A 27,809-nucleotide genomic window follows, 5' to 3' on the forward strand; every position below is an offset into this window, starting at 1 on the left:
CATTTACGAGGACGCTTAATTCCGATTATGTTTTTTTTTTGCAAATGCCAAATACCTCCACCCAGTGTTGATTTAGTCGACTAAAACTATGACGAAAAATGTTCCTCGACTGCCTTTTTTCACTGACGAAAACTAAATAAAAACTAAATGACTAAAACTAAGATTAAATATATAATGACAATTTCGTCAACAAATAAAAACTAGACTAAAATGTTAGTGGAGGAACTAGTGGAGAAGAGATCCAGTAGAACTAAAAGACAAGTCATTTTACGCTTGGTGCGCTCTGAAAATAGCAGATCTACAAACACATTGTGAGCTTGTAGATCGGCTATTTTCAGCATGCAACCGAGTGTAAAATCAGCCATTACGACGCCATCAAGGCACCGCCAACATACATTTCAGTCGACTAAATCAACTGTAGATTTAGTCGACTATAATCTTATGATATTTAGTCAACTAAAACTAGACTAAACAGTAAAACATTTCAGATGACTAAAATATGACTAAAACTAAATGGAATTTGATTCAAAAGACTATGACTAAAACTGTATCAAAATTTGCAGATTATGGATTATTTTCTTGCAATTGCCAAATCCCTCCACCTTGTCCTGTGTACTGTACCTGGCATGCAGATGCAGGTGTAGTCTCCGATGCGGTCCAGACAGGTGCCGTCGTTCTGACAGGGGCTGGAGGCACACTCGTTGACGTCTTGTTCGCAGCGCGGCCCGGCGTAGCCCCTCACACAGTTACAGGTGAACGAGCCGTCTGTGTTCACACACTGGCCTCCGTGTTCACATGGATTGGTACCTACATGACGGAGGCATAGAGCATTGGTTCTCAAAGTGGGGTCCGGGGACCCCCAGGGGTACTTGAGGGGGTTCCAGGGGGTCCCCAGCAAAATGATGGACAGGAACCAAATGGACCCTTATGGGTCTGTAACTCTGAGAGTGTACAAATGGAACCAAATGGACCCTGACGGGTCCATTTGGTTCCATTTGTACACTCTCAGAGTTAAATTAACATTGATTTTACGATATGAATTGGGGTCCCAGAGGTATAAATGCCATTAAATGGGGGTCCGTAGCCTAATGCATGTTAAACTGGGGGTCCTTGAAATTAAAATGGTTGAGAATCACTGCTAGAGCCGTAAAAAAATCTTCTCTTATGGGGGTCCCTGGCATATTTTTTCAAATGGGGGTCCGCGGGCTAATAAGTGTCAATTTGGGGGCCCTTGACATGAAAAAGTTTGAGAACCACTGGCATAGAGGGTGCATGGAATGAAGCGAAATAAAATCTTGTGACTGAAAATGTAATGATGATGTTTAGGTTATTATTATCGTTAAACCTATGTTGCTGCTGTGCTACATACAGCCAACCAACCAGTTGAGGAAATCATAGATTGAGGCTCTAACCTTTGCTTTTATGAAATTTCTGAGACCCTTCATGTTTATGACAAATGCTTCTGAACATGTAGTTATTGCTAGTTTGACCACTTTGAATACTCTTACATTTTTTTATAACTATTAACCCAAAATAACCGATTTACAAGCTCACAGCATGTCGCAGCGCAACGTGTTGTGAGCTTGTAGATCTGCTATTTTCGGTGCGCGGGGTGCTAGAAGACATGCTGGCCTCTATGGAATGAAAATGACAGAAATGATTGATGACTGATTTCTTCTAAACTCATGAAGGTGACTGTCATAACATTATGTAAAACATAATGGAATGAAATATAACTGCTACTTTATGTGATGGTAAGCGTACCATAACGTAACAATTTACGCTTAACAATAAACAAGGTAAATAAATCAATCATAATACTGTACATAGACTACAACGAGAACAGTGCTGTGCCTCAGGAAACTAGGACACCAGGTAAACAAAGAACCTACTGTAGCAACTGTCTAAACAACATGTACATCACATTCTGCACATTGCAAACTATGGGATAGTGAAGTGCTAGAGGGCGAGGTGGAGTCTGAAGAGGTGAGTCTGCAGTTCTGTCTGCAATGGGGAGTTTATTCCACAGCTTGAGAGCGTACAGTAACGTAACATATCGTAACGTAACGTTACCACCAAAATGGCGCCATCCATTAAACGATGTGTAAAATTAACAAAATACATCTATCAGGAGACCACAAGGGGAGGTAAATGTAATGTAATCTCCTTTGTACATAGTGTTTGTATTTGTTGATGACATTTTATAACTAGCCTGGGCAGCATATCTTTTCGGGTGTATGATCCGGTCGGGAGCGGAAGCAACTCTACGTCACCAGGCGCGTCATCCGCGTCATCAGGTGGCCGGATGGGCAGATCCGGAAAGACGTACTGTAACCCCAAAATAGGTCCGTCCTAATAAAATCCTTGAGGCGGCGTAGTTTAGCTTATGTTTTAAATATAAATGTGAGTGCACTTTCCGGAGACTATTTAGCGTCTGTATTATCCCACGGGGAAATTCTATTCCATTTAAATAGGGATTGGGGAACCAAAACAAAGCGGCACCGCAAAACCGGATGGGCAAAATCCGGAAAGAGAATTATTATTATTTTTGTTTTTCAGTAGGCGTGGCCTAGACCGGATCATATGGGTCTTTAATAACGCATACCAGGCTTTCCTCCGAGGTGGAAAGACTGGTGACGCGAGGTTACTGGTAACAAGTCAGAACAGAGGCCAGGCAGAGGAACAGCGTATGGAATAAAAAGGTACTTGAAAGGTTTAAAACTACAGCTAAGTATTTCATCATCTTTTCTCACCGATGCTACATTCGTCTCTGTCGATGTTGCAGGTGCTGCCTACGTAGCCGGCCGGACAGTTACAGTTGAACATGCCGTTGATGGGGTTGGTGTCACACTGGGAGCCCTCTCTGCAGGGGTTGCTGATGCACGCGTCGTCTATGTGGCACAGCAGACCTGTTGGGGAGGGGGGGACATGGAGAAGAGTCAGGTAAAGCACTGTTTACCAAAATGTTTATGGGTCATGAGTAATATCCCCTTTTTTTCAAATGAAATTAAAATATATATATATATATATATATATTTCAAGAGATTAAAATGTAAAAAAAAAGCATCTGTGTCATTTTTTGATTTGAGCTAAAAAAGCATTATTTTACACTTTGGCTATTCAAAAATAGAAGATCTACAAGCTCATAGCGCGGAACCGAGTGCCGCACTACAAGCTTGTAGATCTCCAGAAGGTTTTTAGGGCTGTTTTGAATGAGTCCAGCGAACTGCATTTTTTTGAGGGATGGGGTTAGACTATTCCATACCTTGGTGGCTGTGCTGTAGAAGGAGAATTTGCCCATGTTTGTTTTATGGGTGGGTGGTACCAGATTGTTGTTTACGCTCCCTCTAGTTTCGTGACTGTGGGTGTCACTAACTTTTTCGAGGTATTTATACAGATATGCGGGTATAGGGGGCATTTCGGGCAAATCTGCATTTACAATTTTGAAGACCAGTCCCATGACAACAATATCATGATGAAGACGAAGAGAAGATGCTGCCACATTGCCCGAGTTCAAATGCAGAAACACTCTGCAAAGATAGCCTCCATTTTCACATTCCTTAGTAAATGTTAATGTGTGTTAAACTACAGAGGAGCAAACAAGGGGCCACTTATTTAATGTTGTAAAATTGTTTTACAGTTTTCGAGACATGGATTAAGCCGTCAAACTCAAAACTCAATGGAGAATTGCTACTGCATGAGACATTTTGTTTTATGCAAAGCTTCATTAGGATCCCATTAGTATTTTAAGTGATTTACGACCTGTGCCAACCTGCAGGGAACGGAGGGAGCACTAAGTATATCTTAACCTCCTTTAATTATCTGGATCAGATTCATTTCAACATGTCTCCCCTCCAGGGACTGGAGGCGAGGCAACGAGAGCTTTCATGCGTACGGTGAAGTCATCCGTTCCCCAGGGAAACATCGATTCTGGATAGACGTGTTGTTCCGAAGTCTACAGGCCTAGTCAATACCCCCTCTGAAGCATGTGAAAAACCTCTTTATTTGTTCTTGTGTTATGAACGCTAATCCCTTCAATATGGAGAACTTGTGCAATCCCCCCCCGTAAACTATGAACCCTCTACCGGTGCAGTTAAAATAATAGGACAATAAGAAAATACATTGTCGCTGTCGGGCAGAAACCTCAGTTTTTTAGTAAATTAATACCCTACTTGATCATACTACAGCGTCACACAAAAGTAGCAGATCCACAAGATCGTAACGCGGCACGAAGCGATGCGTTTTGAGCTTGTAGATTTGCTACTTTTGAATTTTAATCCTGAAAAGTAACAGTTTCCACCCGACAGAGACGAGACACATGCATGAAATTTACTCGCAGTGAAACTTTGTTTGTCAATTAAAGAAACATGTTTACTTTATTGAAACATGAGGCATATGTCGGGTACGCGACACATCGACACAACGTGAGTGCCTTCAGTTTAGATGATCCCATTGCCTGTGGGAACATACGTCTGTGTTGATCAGTGAACGACTTGTCTGCCTGTGTTTCAGTTCAGTGAGTGGCAACCGAACGGAGGCGGAGCTCCAGCCAAGCACTGAACGAATCATTGATTTGAACGAAACCTTTTAGTGAACCGTACAACTGAATGATTCGGTGCATTGAAAAAAAGAACGATAATTCGCACAACTATGTTATTATTACTCCTTACCAGTCAACTCAGCTGTCAGCGGTCTGTGGCGCTGCTGATTGGCTTATCGTTAGACCCACCCCCCAGCCCCCCTAGCGCTCATTGGATAAAAAAAAACAATGCCAGACCAGAGAAACGGTCTTCTCAGTGACTCTGTGTTTGAGAACCACTGGTCTGGACTCAGGCTAATGTAAACTGCATTGGGAATGCAGATAAAACTTATATTCTCTTAAAATACTTGTTTCGGTAACCCATATTATCAGTAAGAACTGGGGTCATGGATTTAACCATACGTTTCTACAAGAGAATACAAACAGTGATGTTTGATCCCTGGCTGATGGCCCACCTGTTTTCCCGTAGGGGCAGAAGCAGACAAAGGAGGCCACGCGGTCGATGCAGGTGGAGCCCGGGCTGCAGGCGGCGGTGGCGCAGTCGTCGATGTTCTCCGAGCAGTCGGGGCCGCTCCAGCCGTTGACGCACACGCAGACGTAGCTGCCGATGAGGTTGCTGCAGGTGCCGCCGTTCTGGCACGTGTTGGGCTGCAGCGTGCACTCGTCCACGTCCTCCGTGCAGTGCTGACCTGTGGGTCAGGGAGTCGGAGGAGTCGTATTGAGCCCAATTCATGTTTCGTCGTACGGTAAAATATCTATGAGCTTGAAGATCGACTGTTTTGATAAGTTAAGCAATAGAGGAACGGAGAAAGTTAGTGCATATATTGTATTATAACCAGCTCAGGGTTCCCACACATTTTTAACAATGAATTTTCAAAACGTTTCCATCACTTTTTTATCCCATATCCTGGCGCACAGCAATCATACAGTGCAATAATGAGGCTCTTACACCAGTGCTATCAATGCACCAAGACAGACTCGAGCGAAGGTGTCAGGTGAAAAAATAAGCTAACCACGTATCACAGTGCAATGTGTTGTTAGCTAGTGTTTTTGTCACGTGATGTCCTGTATACATTAGGTCAGCTCGTGCAGCGCAGCACTACCTTCTAACATGTTACATATTTCACGTAATGTTAGACAAAAACATGTATATCCAAACATTTTCAAAAACATTTGATAATTTCAATTCTTTATTTGAATCTACACATTATTATTCATTTACGGGGAAACAAATGTAACATGGTTAGACAGTTCATGTGATATAGCACCTTCTCCTCCACTCAAGACAAACTGCCTATATATAACAGCTGAAGCAGAGCAATATTTAGCTAGTTGTTGGGCTTTGCTCTTTGTCTTGCCAGCGATTTTCAGGCCAGATTTTCAGGCCATTTTCATGGCCCAGGCTTCATAATATGAGTATGCAGAGTCTACATCTGTACCCAAAGCACACACACACACACACACACACACACACACACACACACACACACACACACACACACACACACACACACACACACACACACACACACACACACACAGAGAGAAGAGGCCATTGCCTTACCAGTCCATTCCGGTGGGCACTGACAGTTGTAGGTGTTGACTCCATCCATGCAGGTCCCTCCGTTGGCACACTGGTGTCCAGGACAGTCATCAATGTTGTTCTCACAGTTGGTCCCGTTGAATCCTGAAACACAGTCAGGCACCGTGACATGAATATTAAATACGAGCTTTCCCACAAATCAAGTCACCCGACCATGAAGAATCCAATATAGCCGGTCAAGTCCTCTGTGTTATTTTAACACAGAGAATTGTATACTGACCCCAATGGAAGGGTCAATTTGTGTACATTTTGACACTGAGAATGTCACTGTGTACAACAGAAAATCATTCAGTTGTTTAATTGCATTACTTTTTCCTTTAAGCAGGTTTGTTTTCTACTTTATGCCTGTACAACCCATAATGAAATACTGTAAGTATTAGAACCACAGACCTTATTGTAAACAAACACCATGACCTTCATGGAAACCGCAACAGTGGCTATGTATGTTTGTTGATAAACACCAGGTCAACATTAAGATCAAAGATTACTGTGTTACCAAAAATAAAAACTGATATGGGAAGTCAATCTTTTATCTTTAGGGCCATTACATTATGGTATTCATTACTATAACTATGATTGCTTTTTTATTGATTGATTAATTATCATTTTGTTTTCTTATATGCTTTTTCTATTAAATTGTTGTTGCACTGTCAGTGAACTGTAGGATTCTTGTAGTACTATAACCATGTAGATTGGTATGTGCAGGTCGTATATGGGCAGGCACGTGCTGTGCCTGTGTTTTGATTGATTGATTGATTGATTGAATACTTTATTTAGAAGACAAGTAAAAAAGCACATGGAAGTACAGTTTACAATATTACAAGGTCAACTCAAATGGATCGCCCATAAAAGCCAATGGCTTGTTTCAAATGAGATTCCCACGCACACAAATCATGGTGACACTAAAAAACAGACAGATATACACTACTATGCATAAAGCCCTTGTAGCTGAAGCAGACTGACAGCGTTGAGGGAAGATTATGTCTGGTGATGTAACCCAACCAGCAGGATCCTTCTGTTTGTATCTCAAATACATGACTGTAACAATGCAGAAGCCTACAACTATATTTACGACTTCTCCTCTGCTCTCTGTCTCTCTGTCTGTCTTTCAATTCACATTTCTCCCCCTCATCTCACTTCCAGGTTCCATCTCTCACACAGGTGCCCGCACACAAAGCTCAATTACTCCTGTGTGTGTGTGTGTGTGTGTGTGTGTGTGTGTGTGTGCGGGCGGGCGTGCGTGCGTGCGTACGTGTGTGAGAGAGCGGGAGGCGTCGGATGAAATATTACGGTAATGGATCAATCTCATGTACTGTACTTGTGACAATGAATCATACAGTCCTGCTGCTTGCCATACCTTGGTATGAACTGACAACAATAGAAACTGTATCACTACACAAAACAAGGGAGAGCAGATGTAATGTACTGCCCGGACAGACGCTCTCCCTCAGTGTGAGTATAGGGATAGCTGATTGATCCTGCGTGCATCACGTGTGTCATCCCACCTAGCTCCGAGTCAAATTAGTTATTTAGACTCAGACCAGGTGTGATTGCTTAAATCAGCCACTAACCACACCACACAGTACTATATTATGGAATAAAGTGGCTAAACATTGATTTCCTTTTTATTCTCCATATTTCATTTCCTACAGTATGTGTTGGTTTTGTCTTTATCATTGCCTATTTTCATCTCTGCACTTTAACTTAATGTAAAGAAGTGCATCGTACTGATTTTAATGTACAAAACTAGCTTTATAAATAACGCTTGATTGATGGTGAATGGGTCTGGGGAGTCAATATTTAAGTCTGTCCTAAGTTTATCATATGGATGTCATATGAATTAGGCTTACAGGTGTTTTTTTTCATTGTTTACATTGTTACATTTGTTAGCAGGTTATGTGATTCAAGGCATTTCGGAATGTCTTACCCGGAAGGCAGTGGCAGTGGTAGCTTGTCTCAGAGGTCTGGCGGCAGGTGCCTCCGTTCTGGCACGGTGAGGGCAAGCAGGGGACATACGGGGTCTCACAGTGGCGACCCGTATACCCAGGGGCACAGTTACACCTGAAGCCACAAGAGACAGGACCGTGTCAATTTGAATCCAAGACATTCTACCACAGCAAGGAATGTAATAATAATTTGTACAACTATTTCTACAACTACTACTACTACTACTAGTAATAATAATAATAACTAGAAAAAGTGCTCCTCGGAGCACAAGTCTCCGCCAGCAGACTTGTGTTGGGAATGTTGGGAATGTTCTAATTCTTATGTTCTAATTCTTACAAAAAATAGAACATGTTACTGTGTCATAGTAACATGACACAAGTGTCCTATCCGTCTGTATAACTGTCCTATCCGTCCTGTCTGTATAAGTGTCCTATCCGTCCTGTCTGTATAAGTGTCCTATCCGTCCTGTCTGTATAAGTGTCCTATCCGTCCTGTCTGTATAAGTGTCCTATCCGTCCTGTCTGTATAAGTGTCCTATCCGTCCTGTCTATGTAAGTGTCCTATCCGTCCTGTCTGTTTAAGTGTCCTATCTGTCCTGTCTGTGTAAGTGTCCTGTCTGTGTAAGTGTCCTATCCAATTGTTACAGTATCCGCCATTTCTCAGCCATTTCGTGATTATTCCTGTCTTACCTCACTTTGAAAGAGGCACAGACTCTTTCAAAGTGACACATGTATTTATAGGCCGCTATACGTCACTAGCCAATCAGATCACACTATTTCACCGTATTGTCACGTGTCACGTGAGGCTTGACCAATGTTAGCTTGTTTCACGGAAAGTGAAAACAATGTCTCCTGGCGGAGACAATAATAATAATAACAAAATAACAACTTTATTGTTACATGACTTTAAAAACATTGCTTGCAAAGTGCATCAAATTAGACAATAAAATAAATCAATGAAAATACATTAAATTATATGTCCACACTGTAAAATCCAGAGGGATCCGGTCCATGTGGTTGCATTTGTACACTTTCAGAGTTCCAAATGGATAAATTAACTGAGGCACTCTAGTATCTACTGTAATGTCTTTCCGTCAAGGACCAAGGTTCAAGGTTAACTTTGTCATTCAAACTGTACCCAAGTGCACAGCAGAACAGAATGACGTTGCGTCCGACTCACGAATGTAATTGAGAATACTATAAAAGAAAAAACTCTCTAAGCAAACAACATAGTCATTTGTCTGTTCCCTCTAACCCAGGGAACCCCCCAGCTGAGAGAGAGATGAATCAGGGACCCCCTCTACATTGTATAAAATTGTGTTTCAGATTATACTTTTTTTGTTTACTTGGTCTGCTCTTTTTTTCCCTCTACACCTATACCTCTTTGCCAAAAACAGCCGATCTATTTTTGGCTAAAGTTCTCCTCAGAAAAGGGACGCTAGGGTTCAAGTGGTTAATAGTAGAAAATAAAATCGTGTCACACAAAGATTTGGGCGGACCCCCTTATTGAAGACCCCTGCTCTGACCTGTAGGATCCGGGGGTGTTGACGCACACGCCTTCATTCTGGCACACGGCGGGGCTGACCACGCACTCGTCCGTGTCGTTGAGGCAACGCGGGCCGTGGTAGCCGGACGGGCAGGAGCACGCGTAGCGACCGCCGGCGAGAGAGCTGCAGGAACCTCCGTTAGCACAGGGACCGGACAGACAGCTGTCTGACAGCTCACACCTCACACCTGGAGGGAGGGGGAGGGGGAGGTAGAGAGGAGAAGAAGAAGGACGATGAGGAGGAGGAGGAGGATGGAGGGAGGGAGGGAGGGAGGCAGGGAGGATTACAAATGAGGTGGGATTACATTTAATAACACAGCGACTGATGAATCTGTCTCTGTTTCTAACATCCCATCCAACAATACCCAATCTTTCAACCGGTCTGAACTCTGGCTGGCCCTGCTGGCTGACTGGCTGCGGTTCAAACCCTGGATTATAACAGCGGTATGGAGGAAAATGGTCAGGCTGCATTGTGTTTTAAATTACAGTATTGTTCTCTCCAGTTCCATTCGTACCGCGGCACCTGTTTACCAAAAACATGTATGGAGTTTCTAAAGATCAAACGGGGGATGAAATCCCTCCCACATCCAACAGACTAGACAATTAGCCCTACGCGCTCACAGTGCATTTAATTAGGGCGATTCATGATTTCATTGTGTTTTTGGCGTTGAACAGTGGAACATATGAATAAAAATTTCATTTCTGTTTGTCTTTTAGGCATCATAATCAAATATTTTACGGGTCAGATATATGACAAAGAAATTAAATGTACAAAGAATTTACTGACACATTTAGCGTAGCGGAAATAGCTTATCTACAGATCTACAAGCTTATAACGCGCCACTTCGTGACACACTATAAGCTTGAAGATAAGGTGGGGTGGGGTATTTCCGCTATTCTTGGAAAATATATGAACATTTTTTCAACCTGGAAACGATTATGACGATTATGCGAAACAACTGCGATTACCTCAAATAATTGCGATTAAATTATTATGAAATAATTGTGACAGGCCTACATTCAATAGACCGGCATACAGTATGTATTAATATCTCACCTGTCCATCCTCTGGCACACTGGCATTTGTACTTGTCGAGGGAGAGGAGGGTGCAGTTGCCCCGGTTGGCGCAGGGGTTGTTGGGGTAGCAGGTGGAGTTCTGCGGGGTCTGGCAGTGTTGCCCGGTGTAGCCGAGGGGGCAGGCGCACGCCGTGCTGCCCGGTACGGGCACGCCGGCCGACAGGGTCACCGAGCAGTTTCCTCCGTTGACGCAGTACGTGGGGTGGCAGGGGTCCTTGTGATGGCAGTACTCGCCCAGGTAACCTGTGGCGCACCTGGAGACACACACACACACACACACACACACAGGGATTTAGGACAGATATCCTCTACAAACAAGGAAGAATACAGTGATAAATGACCACACATGCGCGCCTGACAGAGAGGCAAACAGAGCAAAACAAAAGAGTACATTTCAGCCAGGAACTTGTAACCACATCAGAGAGAGCCTCTTAGGGCAGCATCAGCATCACAAGAGTGCTTGGGTGTACAGTACACACACACACACACAGTATTCACACAGCACATCAAAGCAGGCAAACAGGAGTCTATTGCATGACCAAATTACTAGAGAGGTTTGTCTTTCTCGTCTCTTAACCCATTAAGACCTGAAGCCGAATCTACAAATCCCGAGTCTTCTAAATCCCAACAGTATTCTGAAAAACGTATGTTTCTACATCAGCTCAATCTTTTTCATGTCAAGGACCCCCAAAAATATATGTATTTGGCCGCCGACCCCCATCTCAAAATATTTTGTTCCAGGGACCCCCCAGAAGCAAAGATTTGAGTTAAAAATGTTCGCTTTAAAAGAATATATATATTCAAAGATTTGCACACATTTTCACAATTTAAAATAGCAGATCTACAAGCTCGTAGCGCGGCACTCGGTGCCGCGCTACGAGCTTGTATATCTGCTATTTTTGAATAGCCAAAGTGTAAAATAATAAAGTATGAAATGAGGCCTTAAGTGGTTAAATATTTGTTCGGTGTGCCTCTTGGCCACAAACATCTGAAACCACTGGGTTAAACAGAGGGCACAGGCGACAAAACAAGAAGTCTAAAAGCAGAAGAGCGTGACGTTAGTAGATAGCTATCTACGTATCTGGAAGTAGCTGACTGAAACTTGGCAGAAACATTAGCAGTGACAAACACTTGATCTTGATAGATACTGTTTTTTTTTAAGGTTTTTTCCCCTGGTTAATGTAGCAGGGCTACTCATAACCACAGCCAACAGGCCAGTCCAGCAGAAACTGGGTCGAAAGCGATTTATCTATATCAAATGTTCCCTCCCGGTAACGAGATGTTTCTTTGTGATTAAAGCAACAATACTGAGGCCACGTCTCAGGCACTGTTACCCATCATCAGCGTTGACCAGAAAGCTGTATCGCTGCCTCAGGCCACAGTGTGTTCCGTAGAGCTGGGGTTAATAAGAAATGGGAGTCTCGAGTCTCGGCAGCATTGTAAAATGTTATGTACTCGCCCTTTCACAACTGCTAGTCACTAAATATTAGTAGTTTTACCCTTTTAGACCTGAAGCCGATTCTAAAAGCGCCTTCTAAATCCCAACAGTTTTCTGAAAAAAACATATGTTTCTATATCAGTGGTTCTCAAACTTTTTCATGTCAAGGACCCCCAACATTATATATATTTTGGCCGCGGACCCCCATCTCAAAATATTTTTTCCCAGGGACGCCCAGAAGCAAAGAATAGAGTTAAAAATGTTCGATTTAAACAATATATATTCAAAGATGTGCACACATTTTCACGATTTTTCAAAAATAGCCAATCTACAAGCTCATAGCGCGGCACTCGGTGCCGCGCTATGAGCTTGTAGATCTGCTATTTTTGAATAGCCAAGGTGTAAAATAATGCTTTTTTAGCTCAAATCAAAATGTGACACAGATGCGTTCCAGGTCTTAATGGGTTAATAGTATTACATTCTGAAACAGTCATGGAGGATGGGTGTACACAATATACTAAAATGCATTAACAAAATGTGTGTTTCCTAACCTTACTGAACGACAAGGTCTTTGGGTTTTTCAGTGTTAAGAAGACAAACAGTCACACCGGATCCTCACGTTGTGTAAAAATGGACCCTTATGGGTTAATTTGTTTTATGTTGTCCTTTCCTTCTCCTCCTCTCTCTATCTTATCTTGTTCTTGTTTTGTAAAGTGATTCTACAACATGACAAGAAGCGTAAGAGGAGGCAATTATTACAGATGTGCCACTTCAAAACTTCACACGTTACTGTTCTTTCCCTGAAAGTGCCCTGAAAATGCATTTTTTCCTCCCTGTTCTGACCTTAAAAATGCACCCCTGAAAAGAAGTTGTCACTACACACCCCCGTTTTTCCCTTCAACAGACATCCATATACATGAGAACAAAAGAATGTGTGTTGAAGAAGGTGTCAGACTCATTATGAGGCGAAAGGTGATTTGAAGAGGTCCTTGACCAGTTGCTCAAATTAATTAGCATCATAAAAGCAGTGATCATCAAAATAATTCAGCATTTTAAATGCCCTTCTTTGTCCCTCTTATTGCCCTGGGAATCCCCTGAAAATGTACTGTCTTGCCGATGGCAGGACATTTGAAGTTTTGAAATGGCACATCTGTACATTACACAACAGCACGAATAGGGTTCATGCACTACCTCTTAACTTGCTTAATGCTTTCTATTCCTCTATCTACCTCTGACTTTACCTCCTACTTTCACTTGCCACTTCTCTCTCTAAACTCCCTAAAGTGAGACAACAGAGACCTTCATGCCTTCGGTATCGCTCTTGTTCCCTAACAGAAATGTGAGCATTAAAGGATCTACACCATGAATAAAAAATAGGTTTTTCAAAAGGTTTGAGCCTAAATCAAGCCTCAGATATACTCATTCCAACTAACTAAAAAACAGAAGTTGGAACTGAAAAAACAGGAGGGATTGTACCGAACGTGACGTCACGTTCGGGTGAAAATCAGTTTGGTCTGTTTTAGACCAATTTACAGAAAACCCCAGATATGCTGTGAAAGCCTGAGTGTTCAAACTGGGGTCTTTTTTGGGATAGAAGAGAGGTAGGGGAGACTAAAAACACACCAAAAAGAAGGAAAAGCTAAAATTCATGGTGTAGTCCCTTTAAGTCAGGTAGTTTTACACTTTTACTGTACATCTCTACAGTAAGTCAGCATTCATTCAGCCGCACGGTCTACCGGTGTGTTTGTCCGTGTGTCCGTGTGTCCGTGTCCGTGTGTCCGTGTGTCCGTGTGTGTGTGTGTGTGCGTGTGCGTGTGCGTGTGTGTGTGTACGGCACATGGCGGACATGCTGTCTGGGGACTATGGGCTTTGGTAGAAGGTTGCCGCCTCTCAGATGCAGGCCTCCACACCTAGCTCCCTAGAGGGGCTCAGGTAACCTAATAGACAAGCAGAGACACAAAAAAAACACAGTAACACACACTCACTCATTGGTGTGCTCATGCGCACACATATCAAAACTTTGTGCGCGCACACACGCACACACACGCACACACAGACACACACGTACAGTATCCTTGTCGATAACTATTTGGAATCGCTACATTTGTATTCACAAATGAACTGCAGCGAAACACAGAATAAGCATAAACCCCCAAACAGAGCTGAGATCGATGTTGGGACTTGGGAGGCCGAGTGAAACGGAGATGGGAATCATTTGAAATCCAGCTCTCACACGTACTGAAGCTATATTTGTTACTGGCTAATCATGCACTCCACCCGAAAGCAGCTTGAAGATATTAGGTTGTCTGCACATGGGAACACGAACGGCCGTGAATCATGCCAGGGAGACGTCTTCTCCGAGATCAATCAGATACAGTGTGCATGTGTGTGTGCGAGTGTGCATGCGTCGTCGCCACCCAAAGAACTAAAAAGTGGCGTATCTTCAAAGTAAACAAACACTCCCGCACAACACGCTTGACTAAATGCAAGCTTGCATATGAAATGTACATGCTTATTACCCAAAACTCAACACAAGAAAGGATAGAACTTCCAGCCTCCATTTTTTCTTTTTTGGATTCTATTTTAGTTAGATAGTAGATAGTGAAGTGAAGTTAGACATGAAACGGGGAGAGAGAGATGGGGAGTGACGCGCAGCAAAGGCCGTCAGGATCGGGACTCGAACCCGCGACGAGCCGCCAGGCAACATTGGTGCCAAAATTTCCAGCCTCACTTTTAAGCGATAAAACACACCTCCCTCATATCAATGCTCTTTTAATCACTTTAACCATACATACTTCATTAACCGGGGTCCCCCAGGGGTCTATATCCTTCCTTGGCCTGCTACTTTTCCCCCCTCTACACCAAATCTCTTTCACGAAATTAGCCGATGTACGAGCTCACAAGGCGTCGCCACGAGATGTGCTGTTGTGAGCTTGTAGATCTGCTATTTTCGTTGAATGTTCACCTATGACATGCCCCAAAATAGGGACAGGATTTATAATTTATATACGTATATATTAACTGTCATACCCGGGGAGTTGGTAAACAGATAAACAGAGATGAGAGGGGAGAGGGGGGCGGACAGAGAGACACCAGATCTTCAAAGTAAAGGTGACTGCAGGACCCTCTCAGATTAGACATGCTACAATAGACACCTCTGGCCTGTCTCCATTCCTCTATCAGCATGTCTGAGGCTGCAACCCCCCAACCCCGACCCACTACCACACACACACACACACACACACACACACACACACACACACACACACACACACACACACACACACACACACACACACACACACACACACACACACACACACACACACACACACACACACACACACACACACACGGACATTTTACTCAAAGAGCGTTCCCACCTCACACACATGTGCACGCACAGTCGCACACACAACCAGACACAGTGATCCCACCACACACACATGCGCACGCACAAACACACACACACACACACACACACACACACACACATGCGCGAGCGTGCACTGTGTCAGCGATGTCCCTCCCCTCATCAGACTACTCAGCCTCCCTACTCTAAACACAAACACAGCTTGGTCAGGGTATCACAACAAGGCAGTCACCCTGGGAATTAGGACTGCTCTCCTCTCCCCCTGACAAGCTCTCAGCCCCTCTCTCTCTCTCTCTCTCTCTCTCTCTGTCTCTCTCTCTCAGAGTAACAACATGGCCCTATGCCCTGTGACACATACATCACATTAGCACGCTGTCACACAAAGACCAGCATGTCCAGGTTAATACCAGGTTTACATTTCACGGGGAGGGCGGGCAGGGGGGGGATGGGCTGGTATGGTTTGCACATTTTCACTGTTTAAAATCTTTGAGAAACATGAGACACATGTTCAAAGTAAAGGTAGAGCTCTTTTACACCGTGAATGGAAGGGAGGGAACTGGACGCCAGAGCTTTGTTGCAAACGTAAGCCCCACTATGAGCCACTTCACATTAAATATGACGTACGTGTGTGTGCGTGCGTGTGCGTGTGTGTGTGTGTGTGTGTGTGTGTGTGTGTGTGTGTGTGTGTGTGTGTGTGTGTGTGTGTGTGTGTGTGTGTGTGTAAGATTGGACACTGAAGGCCTTCGTAAGATGTTGTAGTTTTATGCTATGGTCCGGGGACCCCCAGGGGTCCTTGGGGGGTTCCAGGGGGTCCCCAGAAAAAGCAGTTAATACAGCATCACAATCATATTAACCACTTTCATCTTCTACATCTGCTACTATATCAAAAACTTAGATCAAGGAAACTTTTGAATAATTTTGAATTTTCTTCATCACATCACCCGCCAAGGTATTAAACATCGTTTGTTATCCCCTTGCCAGCGTAATTACCTTCATCCGATGACATTTCAAACGCCGTGGAGGCGACATTGTATTCCAAAAAAGGGGTAAGAGGAGGGATCTGTGTATTCAGACGGACCACAACGTTCCAACCGCAATCCGCCATTTTGGGGCTGGGGCTCGCTGAAAACAGTGGTTTTCAATGCAAAAAACAGCAACTGAGTTACAGCCGTTTTTCTGAAAATCCCATAGTCAGGGCGGGCGGAAGTGACGTTTTTTGGAATGATCTCACATCCACATACTTCTTCTATCATTGACGATGGATAATCCCAGAGCTGTGTTACGGTGCCTAAAACAGCTTGCCTAATTTTTTTAATAGAACGACTTTATGCGATTTGGCGGACAAGTGCGCTATTTAATAGAACGACTTTATGCGCGATTGGCAGGAAATGAGTTAACATAAATCTTCTCTTCTGGGGATCCTTGGCACAATACATTTTGGGGGGTCCGTGGCCATACACATATCAATTTGGGGGTCCTTGACATGAAAAAAGTTTAAGAACTACTAGTTTTATGTCTTGTTGAGACACAACACGGCAGCTCTGCCTGATGGAAGGCGATTATGTCCTCACAGTTTGCTACCTCCTGCTTCTCAAGTGGACGGACGTCACATCACATCAACATGCATCACTGATCAAATGCACAGCAACAACACAGCAGGGCGGAGCTTCCACTGCGGCCAATGACATGCTTACTGCTAAACCACTTTCAACACGGCGTCCCTGTTTTGGGCAAGTCATTATAAGGTGCAAATATTGAAATGCTTTGAGTCTCAGTGCATTAAGTTGTGAGCTTGCAGTTAGCTGTTTTTGCACGCCACCGTCCTAAAACAAAGTATAAAATAGGGCTTAGGTTAGTTAACCCGTTCAGTCCGGGAACGCAACTGTGTCATTTTAGATTAGCACTCGGTGCTGTGCTATGAGCTTGTATATCTGCTATTTTTGAATAGCCAAAAGAATCTAAAATGACACAGATGCTTTCCTGGATTGAATTCACCACCAGCCATGCAACATTGCCACGCTAGGCACCAAACAACTTGCTCATCGGGAGCAGTGAGGGTTTTAGTGTCGGGGGGACATTTCCAAATTAACCAAGGGGGAGCCGGGGATCGAACCGGGAAACTTCAGATTCCCAAGCAGCCACTGCTGGCCCGGTTAAGGCCAAATATATTTCAAGATATATATAATATAATTCCATAATTGTTGTATAAGTGTTTTTTTCGTAAATTAACGCCCTACAAGATCATACTACAAGCGTCACACGAAAGTATCAAAAGTAGCAGATCTACAAGCTCGAAACACGGCTCGAAACCTTGTAGATCTGCTGCTACTTATGCTAATTTTGAATTTGAATCCTTTTGGACATAATATGAGGTTTCCACCCGACAGAGACGACATACTAACCCATTAAGACCTTTTAGAACATTTTAACTCAAATCTTTGCTTCTGGGGGTTCCTGGAACAAAATATTTTGAGATGGGGGTCCGCGGCCAAATTCATATTTTGGGGGTCCTTGACATGAAAAAGTTTGAAAACCAGTGATATAGAAACATATGTTTTTTCAGAAAACCGTGTATGTAGTAAGCAGACTATTATAAACATACTCAAATATAGTAGAGCAAATAAAGTAAGTAAAAGTATAGAGCAAATAAAACAAAGTGAACGTGCAACTTGACTTTATTTTGACACACACACACCCTCTGCTTAGGGAAAAAAAAGGAAAAAATCAAAGGCGAAAATTCAAATGTGCCGATGGAGAGAAGATGCCAGATAAAAGTCAATTAAATTCAATCAGTGTTATCAGGGCTGCTGTTGACAAAGCCAAATGTCATGGCGTCAGGCGGCTGGTGGATAACACCCCCGTCCTTCAGGTTCCACCGTGTGTGTGTGTGTGTGTGTGTGTGTGTGTGTGTGTGTGTGTGTGTAAGTTAGGTTATTCATTACTGGCCTGTGGCTACATCACAGTGGCCTGCAGCAAACAGACAAGGCTGTGCATGATTCACTTTAGGCATTCGATGAGTACTTTATGTGTGTGTGTGTGTGTGTGTGTGTGTGTGTGTGTGTGTGTGTGTGTGTGTGTGTGTGTGTGTGTGTGTGTGTGTGTGTGTGAGAAAACGCCGAGACACCGAGCTGCATGTGACTCACCCCTCGGCGACAAACACTAAAACAATGGTGAAACACAGCGCAGGGGGAATGTTCTGCTATAGTCATTTTTAGACTAGTCTAGACTTCTTTTATATGAACTAACTCAGGACATTAGTATGCAATGCATGCATACAGTACATGTACTGCTATGTACTGTATACGCACTAAGAAATGCACTCACACGTACACACGGGCATGCATGATACGGTACGTGAACATATATGTACAGCTATGTACTATGCACACAAAGTAAGGCACTCACACACATATGCACGGGCACGCACGCATGCACGGGCACGCACACACACGCACACACACACACACACACACACCCACGTGCACACGCACGCACACACGCACACGCGCACACACACACACACACACACACACACACACACACACACACACATACACACACACACACATACACACAAATGAGCAGACTAAAGTCAGCTCTACTTTCAGGAAGAAGTCAGCAGAAAGAGGTTTCTGCTGCCAAACTTATCTATAGGATTCTTTGTTACGCTCCATGCGGGACTCTCTCTCTCTCTCTCTCTCTCTCTCTCTCTCTCTCTCTCTCTCTCTCTCTCTCTCTCTCTCTCTCTCTCTCTCTCTCTCTCTCTCTCTCTCTCTCTCTGTGTGTAGTTTTCTGTAGCCTGTCTCTCTCTCCCTCTTCTACCTTTTTTTTCTCCCTCCCTGTCTCGCTTTTCTACCTCCCCTCCTCCTCTCTCTCTCCCTCTCTCTCTCCCCCTCTCTCTCTCTCTCTCTCTCTCTCTCTCTCACTCTCGGGGTGTCAGATTTCTACAGCTGGTTCACATTAGCGCCCTCGTCTCCTGCACCCCTCTCTCTCTTTCAATCTGCCTCTCTCCTTCTCTCCGCTCTGCACTCCTTTTTCCTCCTCCCCCCCCCCCCCCCCCCCCCCTCCCTCCGTAGGAAGGCGTGCTGACCTCTCTCTGTCCTGGCTGTGGGCCGTGGGGAGTGTGTGTGTGGAGTGGGCAGCAGAGTGGGAAGATGAGGAGGAGGAGGAGGGAGGGCGTCTTTCTCACTCACTTGTATAATATCTCGCCCTCCCTCGCACTCCCACTTCGTTATGTCTGCTCTCTCTCTCTCTCTCTCTCTCTCTCTCTCTCCTTCCTCGTGCGTTCCCTCCCTTCCTCTTTCCTCGTTACTCCTCTCCTCCTTCTACCTTTCCACCCCCCCCCCCCCCCCCGCCCCCACCCAGTCACCTCTCCCCCATGTGATGCTTAATAACTCCATCATGCTCTCTCTCTCTCTCTACCCTGAGGCCATCAGAGAAAAAGAGAGAGAGTGGTAGAGAGATAGAGCGAGAGAGAGAGAGAGAGAGAGAGAGAGAGAGAGAGAGAGAGAGAGAGAGAGAGAGAGACACACAGAAAGGGAGACACAGAGAGAGAGAGAGAGAGCTGTATAAACAGGCCCCTCCTGCTCACATTTCAAGCCCTCTGGATCCCTCTGTGGTTTGGGCTGGTATGTAGGTGGTCTGCTCGCTGTGCTGTGGTCCTGTATATGCATGCATGGATCATCATGCACATCAAGTGCACAAGTCAATGCGGTCTCTACCATTCCCCAGTAAAAATCCCCAGAGTGAGTTTAGCCCAGAGGGTGTAAATATCACCTGCAAAGGGTCTAGGGATGGCCAACCGATAACCGATAACCGTTAACCGTTAAGAAATCGTTTTTTTTTTTTTTTTAAGGGCCAAAATGTTTTTCAAAGCCATGTCTACACCTGCAACCACGCGTGACTTCCACTTTATTCTTCTTCTTCCTCGTCTTTGTATTGGTATTGTTTGTGTTGGAGCGCCTCAGTGCGGCTGCAGAGTTCATGTGCAACCTCTTCCAGAGAGAGATAGAGACACAAGAAACTCTGCTGGAGACACAAAACAAACTGTGTAGACTTGGCCCTTCAAAATAAAATGTATTTTGGACCTTAAAAAAGGTCCAAAATACACACAACGGTTATCGATTAATTAATCGGTAAGGCCTAACGGTAAACGGTTAATAAAATGTCTCCATTTGGCCATCCCTAAAAGGGTCCATTTTGGATCATTTAACTCTGAGAGTGTGAAAACACACCTACGTGTACATTTTGTAGGTGTTCTTTTTTTTTTACCTGTAGTGGTGTGTAGTGGTGGAAAAAGTACTGAAATTCTTTACTTAAGTCAAAGTACCAATACTGCAATATAAAAAATACTCTGTTACAAGTAAAAGTCCAGAATTAAAAATGTACTCGAGTAAAAGTACAAAAGTATTGGCATCAAAATGTACTTAAAGTACCAAAAGTAAAAGTACTAAATATTTGAAAATAGCAGATCTACAAGCTCACAACGCGTCGCATCGCGACGTGTTGTGAGCTTTCAAATGAGCTTTCAAATGAGCTTGTAGATCTGCTTTCAAATAGCCTATGTATAAAATAGGGCTAAAGTGGTTAATGTATGTTTCATTATATCATAGTCTATATCTGCAAAGTAACTAGTAACTAAAGTTTTCAAATAATTGTAGTGGAGTAAAAGTACAATATTTGCCTCTGAGATGTAGTGGAGTAGAAGTAAAAGTATTGGAAATTGGAAACACTCAAGTAAAGTACAAATACCTCAAAATTGTACTGAAGTACAGTGCTTAAGTAAATGTACTTAGTTACTTTCCACCACTGCCTGTGCTGATTTTGCATTATATAAGAGCAAAATGACTTTCGCACTTTACACTTTTCTCCTCAAGCTAGTTTCAATTCAAACAGACATTTTCTTTGTAATTCCCTGTTGTGTTGTGCCCGCAAAACAAAGTCCAGAGCAGGTCTACAAAGTCTTGTCGACGTTTGACTAGTTAAGTAGACTCTTTTCTTTGGAGCTACTGCCCTGTATGTGTGTACTATAACAGCAATAAACTACGGCGGGACACAAACTTACTGTAATGCCTCTTTTGAGGACAACCATATTTTGATTCCTTTCAAGTGCCAGAGCCGTATTTTTGGAAACACCACTCTCTCTCTCTCTTTCTCTCTCTCTCCTCAGCACACTCCCTCTCTCTCCGCAGTCTTTCCTTCTCCCTTTCATATGGGAAACGAGGCAGCAAAAATAACATGAGAAGTGGGGGTGGGGACAGGAGGAGGAGTGCGAGTGACGAGAAATTAATAGAGAGAAGAAGACAAGGGAGGATTTGTGGTTCGAGTGGAAGAGTGAACGAGGGTGAGGTAGGAGAGAGAGAGAGAGAGAGAGAGGGAGAGACAGGAGATGGACAGAGAGAGAGAGGGGGGAAATACAGAGAGGGCTGAATAGAGAGAGAAGAACGACAGAGCAGCACAGAAAGAGAAAGCAGACCTTTAGCGGAGAGAGAGAGAAAGAGAGTGAGAGGAAGGAGCACAGCAGAGAGAGAGTATAAAGAAGTATGAAGGAGGGTGGAGTCCAAGAGGAAGGCCATGTGGTGAAATCTCAGACTGTATTTAGGAACACGTTCAAAAAGGCTGATCTGACAGACTGCGGTACGTGAGAGCACAGAGCCCATTTTGTCTCTGAACCTTCCCTCCGCCTGCCTGCCTGCCTAGCTTGTTCTGTCATTATGCTGTTCCTGTGGCCGCGGCGCAAAGTGGAGTCGTCGACAATAGGCTTATGGGCCTGTAAAAAAGTTCAACCATACGCATGGAGGAATTGCTTATTAATTCACAACAAATGGACAAAGGGCTAGACTCTACAGGGAAAAAAACTAACAAATGGGGGCTCGTCCTAGTCTTTAAGGACGTTGATGAACCGCAGGGTAGTACGGTATATCCTGGACTTTGGGTTCATTTGGTGTCTAGTGTGTTAACTGTAGAGGCTGCAGTTATACACCAGTAGAGGAGGCTCCGAGGCGCCCTTCATTCTGGGCGTGTCCTGTTAGTTGACCGTGGAGTGTGTGGACCACATAATTGCATTGTCCCCGGTTCGATAAAAATGTCAATCAATCGGATCTTCCTCCACTTGTGATGTCATTACCCCGCAGTTCATCCATTCTGCTAACTGTATAATCACCTTTCAGAACTTACTGAATAATCATAAAAAAGCAACTGATATTCTTGTCTACATATTCCGTAATACCTGTCCTGTATGTATTTGTCACTTATGTGCTATGTTATGTGCTATATTTGTTACATAGCGCTAGGTAAAACGCTATAAACCTCTAAACTGAACCAAAAATGGTTATTTTTTGATCTACCTACACCAGAGATCAGATTGGGATATTGAGGTGATCAATTGAGCTGATCAAAAACAACCATCATTAAAAAACATTACTGTTTAATGTGCATAACACCTTTCTACCCAAATAGTCATAATTTATTACTTACCTCTATTATTCATATTAAATAATTGACTCACAGGGTGCCCTAGTGGCTCACCTGGTGGAGTGCATACCATTAAGCCTCAGTCCTTGCTTAGGCCGCCCAGGTTTCAAATCTGACCTGAGGAGGCACTATGCTGTATCTCTCACTCCTTGTATCCTGTCTCTCTATCTGAGCAAAGCTTGAAAATGGCAAAAACAAAAAAAGGCTTTAAAAATGATTGACTCGTTCTTTGTTGTAAAATTGCCTGGCACTGGGTGATCACGCCCTCCTGTAAAACGATTAAGTGATCATGTGCCCGAAAAGGTTGTGACTGACTGGGCTAGTCACTGCCATGAAAATATCATTATAAAAATGTGCTGTGGTCTCACTGGTCTGTTATTATGGTGTGTTTTGACATTTGTGTTGTGTTCAGATCTGTGTATTAAAGTTTAACCACTTTCAACCTGGCGGCCCTATTTTGGGCATGTCATTCTAGCGGAAAAACATTGAATCGGCTATTTTTAGCTATTTTCGTGCAACACCATCGTATGACAAAGTATGAAATAGGGTTTTCAGGCCTTAATGGGTTAAGCGATTAAGTCATTAAAAGAATAAGGCGTTTGACCTGTTAGAGAGGTAACCTCTGACCTGTGGTGACAGAGTGTCACATTGGGGCCAACAGATGTCACTATGCCAGGAGCTGGCTGTGTGACAGGGAGCCACTTGTCACTTCACTGTCCTGTGGGTTTAAGGTCTGGTCACTACATTCCCCACTAATCTGTCAGGCCTGTTCAATCTGCAGGTGCACAACGCACACACACGCGCGCATGTGTGTGTGTGTGTGTGTGTGTGTGTGTGTGTGTGTGTGTGTGTGTGTGTGTGTGTGTGTGTGTGTGTGTGTGTGTGTGTGTGTGTGTGTGTTTATTTGCTTTATTGGATGGAGTGTGTGTGTGTGTGTGTGTGTGTGTGTGTGTGTGTGTGTGTGTGTGTGTGTGTGTGTGTCTGTGTGCATGCGTGTGTGTGTGTGTGTGAGACAGAGAGCAGCAGTTCCTGTTGGCCACCAACAGCAGCCCATGTTGACAAGCGCCTATCAGGTGAGTTGGCAATGATGAGCAGTGTAGTAGTTGTCTCATCACACACACACACACACACACACACACACACACACACACACACACACACACACACACACACACACACACACACACACACACACACACACACACACACACACACACACACACACACACACACATGCACCCCCCCAATGGCAAATCTTGCCCTCTATCTTATGCCAGCTGCAATTCAGTTCTTTGTATGCCAGTCTGGGAACACACCCTGGACTCAAGGTGCCCCTGGAATTCTCTCACTCACACACACACACACACACACACACACACACACACACACACACACACACACACAAACACACACACACACACACACACACACACACACACACACACACACACACACACACACAACCATATCACAAAGTTCAGTCACACAGCATTCCACACATACACACAGAGCAAGGTCTGACGCTTATTTTTCAAAAATGGGTGGGGGGAATTCCCCCTCATAAAGCGTACTTCACATAAGCATATTTATACCCTTTGGAGGGAGTGAGAGAGATACTAGTTGTGAGCTTATGGTCTTATTCTTGCCTCAGATTGCATTCTGTTGCTCTTCTCCGACTATTCTGTACTTTTCTGTCTCTTTTTCCTTCTACTCTGTCCTTAAGTCTTTCTTAACCAATACGCCGGGAGCGCATCTGTGTGTCATTTTACGATTACTTTGGCTATTCAAAAATAGCAGATATACAAGCTCATAGCGCGGCACCGAGTGCCGCGCTATGAGCTTGTAGATCTGCTATTTTTGAAAAATTGTGGGAAAAAAATGTGAAAATCTTGTTCTGTTCTATTCTTGTACTCTGTCTCCTCTGCGTCATGTCTATCCGATTAACAACTTTGTTAACAGAAAAAGCATAAAACTAGTCCATTGCACATTGGATAATGCTCCCATCAACATTTATTATAGAAAATAGGGATAATCAAACTACTCACATGACATCAGTCTTTACTCTTTGTTCACTTGGTATTTTAATTTCTATAATTTCTTTTGAACTTACAGTACAATACATCAGTGTTTTTAGCCTTTCTTGTGGTGGCTCTCCGTGCTATTCTTGTACCCACTGTCTCCTCCACTCCGCTTCATGTCCTCCCACTTAATGTTATATATAAAATGAAATAAAATAAAATAAATTAACTGCTCACATGACATCACTCTTTGCGTGCTTCCATGGATATAATTCTGACCCAGTTAGGCTCCTGGCTGCTGCTTCACCTCAGTAACGTTACTGTCATATGCTTAGGATGCAGACGATTAGCACTCTTACTGTCATTTTGTCTAAAGCCTCATTTATGCTCAGCAGTGGTGTAAAGTAACTAAGTACATTTACGCAAGTACTGTACCTTAAGTACAATTCTGAGGAACTTTTACTTTGCTGGAGTATTTCCAATTATCAGTACTTTTACTTCTACTCCACTACATCTCAGAGGTAAATATTGTACTTTTACTCCACTACAATTATTTGAAAACTTTAGTAACTAGTTACTTTGCAGATATAAATGATTACATTATAAAACATACATTAACCACTTTAGCCCTATCTTATACATAGCCTATTTTCAAACATTTTAGTACTTTTACTTGTGATACTTTAAGTACATTTTGATACCAATACTTTTGTACTTTTACTCAAGTCAATTTTGAATTCCAGACTTTTACTTGTAACTTCTACATAGCAGTATTGATACTTTTACTTAAATAAAACATTTGAGTACTTTTTCCAATACTGATGCTCAGTAGCAACGGGAATCAGGAAGGGGGGTTTTAACAAAGTTATTATTGACATAACTGGTGCTGTCGTTTACCAACGCTTTTCGGGGTCCCGTGGTTTTATCGGAGAGGTTTCCCCTTTAGATTATGTCCATTTACTTTTCAGCCAGCCATGTTTTCAACACTTTAAAAGTTCACATTGAAACCTGGCGGCCTGCTGCACCAAACTGTGTGAAAGTTATCACGCAGTGAGAGCAGAGCGCGCTACAGCTAAGGCTACAGCCTTGGGGCTCATCGTAGAGAGAGGGGGAGGGCTATACGCGCAATCCCGCCGAAAATTCAGGCTCTGCACACAATCACACACAAACAAACAATCATATCACTATGGCTCAGGCACACGGCGCGCACGCGCACACACACGCACGCACACACACACACACACACACACACACACACACACACACACACACACACACACACACACACACACACACACACACACACTCTCTCATCACATCCTGCTGGGCTGGGGCAGATAGGAGAGATGATGTTAAGTACTTTGGAGACCACAGGAGAGAGAGAAATCACTGCCTTGGTTTCCAAATCTCATACTTTAGGGTCTGTTGACTTTGGTTTGAATTTATGTACTTAGTCGAGTCATTATCTGAGTGTGTGTGTGTGTGCGTGTGCGTGTGCGTGTGCGTGTGCGCGTGCGCGTGCGTGTGTGTGTGTGTGCGCGAGTGCGTGCGTGCGTGCGTGCACACGTGTGCACATGATCGGAGGTGAAGGTGTAGGCAGTGTTGCCAGATTCTGTGAGAGAAACAAGCAACCAGGTCTAGGAAAACCAGTGCAAAAGAAGCGACTATGGGCCACATGAGCACTTTAACACATACATCAGCTATTTGAAAATAGCCGATCTACAAGCTCACAACGCGTCGCATCGTGACACGTTGTGAGCTTGTAGATCTGCTATTTTCAAATAAAATCTTGCGGGGAAATTATAATAAGCAGATCTGGCAACCCTGGGTGTAGGGGTGTGGTGGAACAGAGTGATGGGGCCTGAAGCACATCAGCTCTACTCTGGGCTCTGTTCTAATTCTTTATCTCCCTCCCCTTTCCTCCCTCCCTCCCTCCCTCCCTCCCTTCCTCCACAGCCTGGCTGCTATGTTCTTGCTTCTCCCCGTTCTGACCCGAGGACATGAGACTTGGACAGGAGATGTGGAGAGGAAATCACATCATGGGTTTGTTTCTGCTAGGGGTAAACGAGGAGATGAAAGATGACTCAGGGCTGAATGACAGACAGACGCCGACGGAGAGAGAGAGAGACACACAAAACAGAGAGAGATTAACCCATTGAGACCTGAAGCCGATTCTGCATGTCTCCTAAATCTCAACAGTATTCTGAAAAACGTATGTTTCTATATCAGTGGTGCTCCATCTTTTTCATGTCAAGGACCCCCAAAATGATATGTATTTGGCCGCGGACCCCCATCAAAATATTTTGTTCCAGGGACCCCCAGAAACAAAGATTTGAGTTAAAAACAGTTTGCTTTAAAAATATATATATTTCAAAGATTTGCACACATTTTCACGATTTTTCAAAAATAGCAGATCTACAAGCTCGTAGCGCGGCACTCGGTGCCGCGCTACGAGCTTGTATATCTGCTATTTTTGAATAGCCTAAAGTGTAAAATAATGCTTTTTAGCTCAAATCTAAAAATGACACAGTTCCAGGTCTTAATGGGTTAACAGGTAGAAAGAACGTCAGTCAGGCAGTCAGGCAGGCAGACGGCCAGACTGACGGGGAGAGGGGGGGAAAAAAGACCCATGGAGAAGAAAAAAAAGGCATAGACATGCTCATACATAAAAAGGCAGGAAGCCAGCCGAGGCAGACAGGTAGTCAGGTTGGCAGAAGAACAGGTAAAGGAAGGGATCAAGCAGGTAAGCTAGCTAAGAGCAAATAGATATGGATCAAATGTGAGACAAACAGAC

General features: G+C 43.8%; 1 protein-coding gene across 1 annotated transcript in view; it reads right to left on the reverse strand.

Moving 5' to 3' along the window:
• The window catches only part of notch2 (notch receptor 2), an 85,019-nt gene that overhangs the window by 34,891 nt on the left and 22,319 nt on the right, over positions 1–27,809 (reverse strand). The window contains exons 3-9 of the mRNA XM_084067460.1: positions 10,693–10,967; positions 9,616–9,823; positions 8,071–8,204; positions 6,105–6,227; positions 4,996–5,229; positions 2,754–2,909; positions 622–807 (exon numbers count right to left, since the gene is read on the reverse strand). Of these exons, the coding sequence (XP_083923586.1) occupies positions 622–807; positions 2,754–2,909; positions 4,996–5,229; positions 6,105–6,227; positions 8,071–8,204; positions 9,616–9,823; positions 10,693–10,967 (1,316 nt within the window). The remainder of the gene's footprint in view (positions 1–621; positions 808–2,753; positions 2,910–4,995; positions 5,230–6,104; positions 6,228–8,070; positions 8,205–9,615; positions 9,824–10,692; positions 10,968–27,809) is intronic.

Source organism: Gymnoscopelus microlampas (genome assembly GCF_963454915.1).
Source record: "Gymnoscopelus microlampas genome assembly, chromosome: 9".
NCBI lineage: Eukaryota > Metazoa > Chordata > Actinopteri > Myctophiformes > Myctophidae > Gymnoscopelus > Gymnoscopelus microlampas.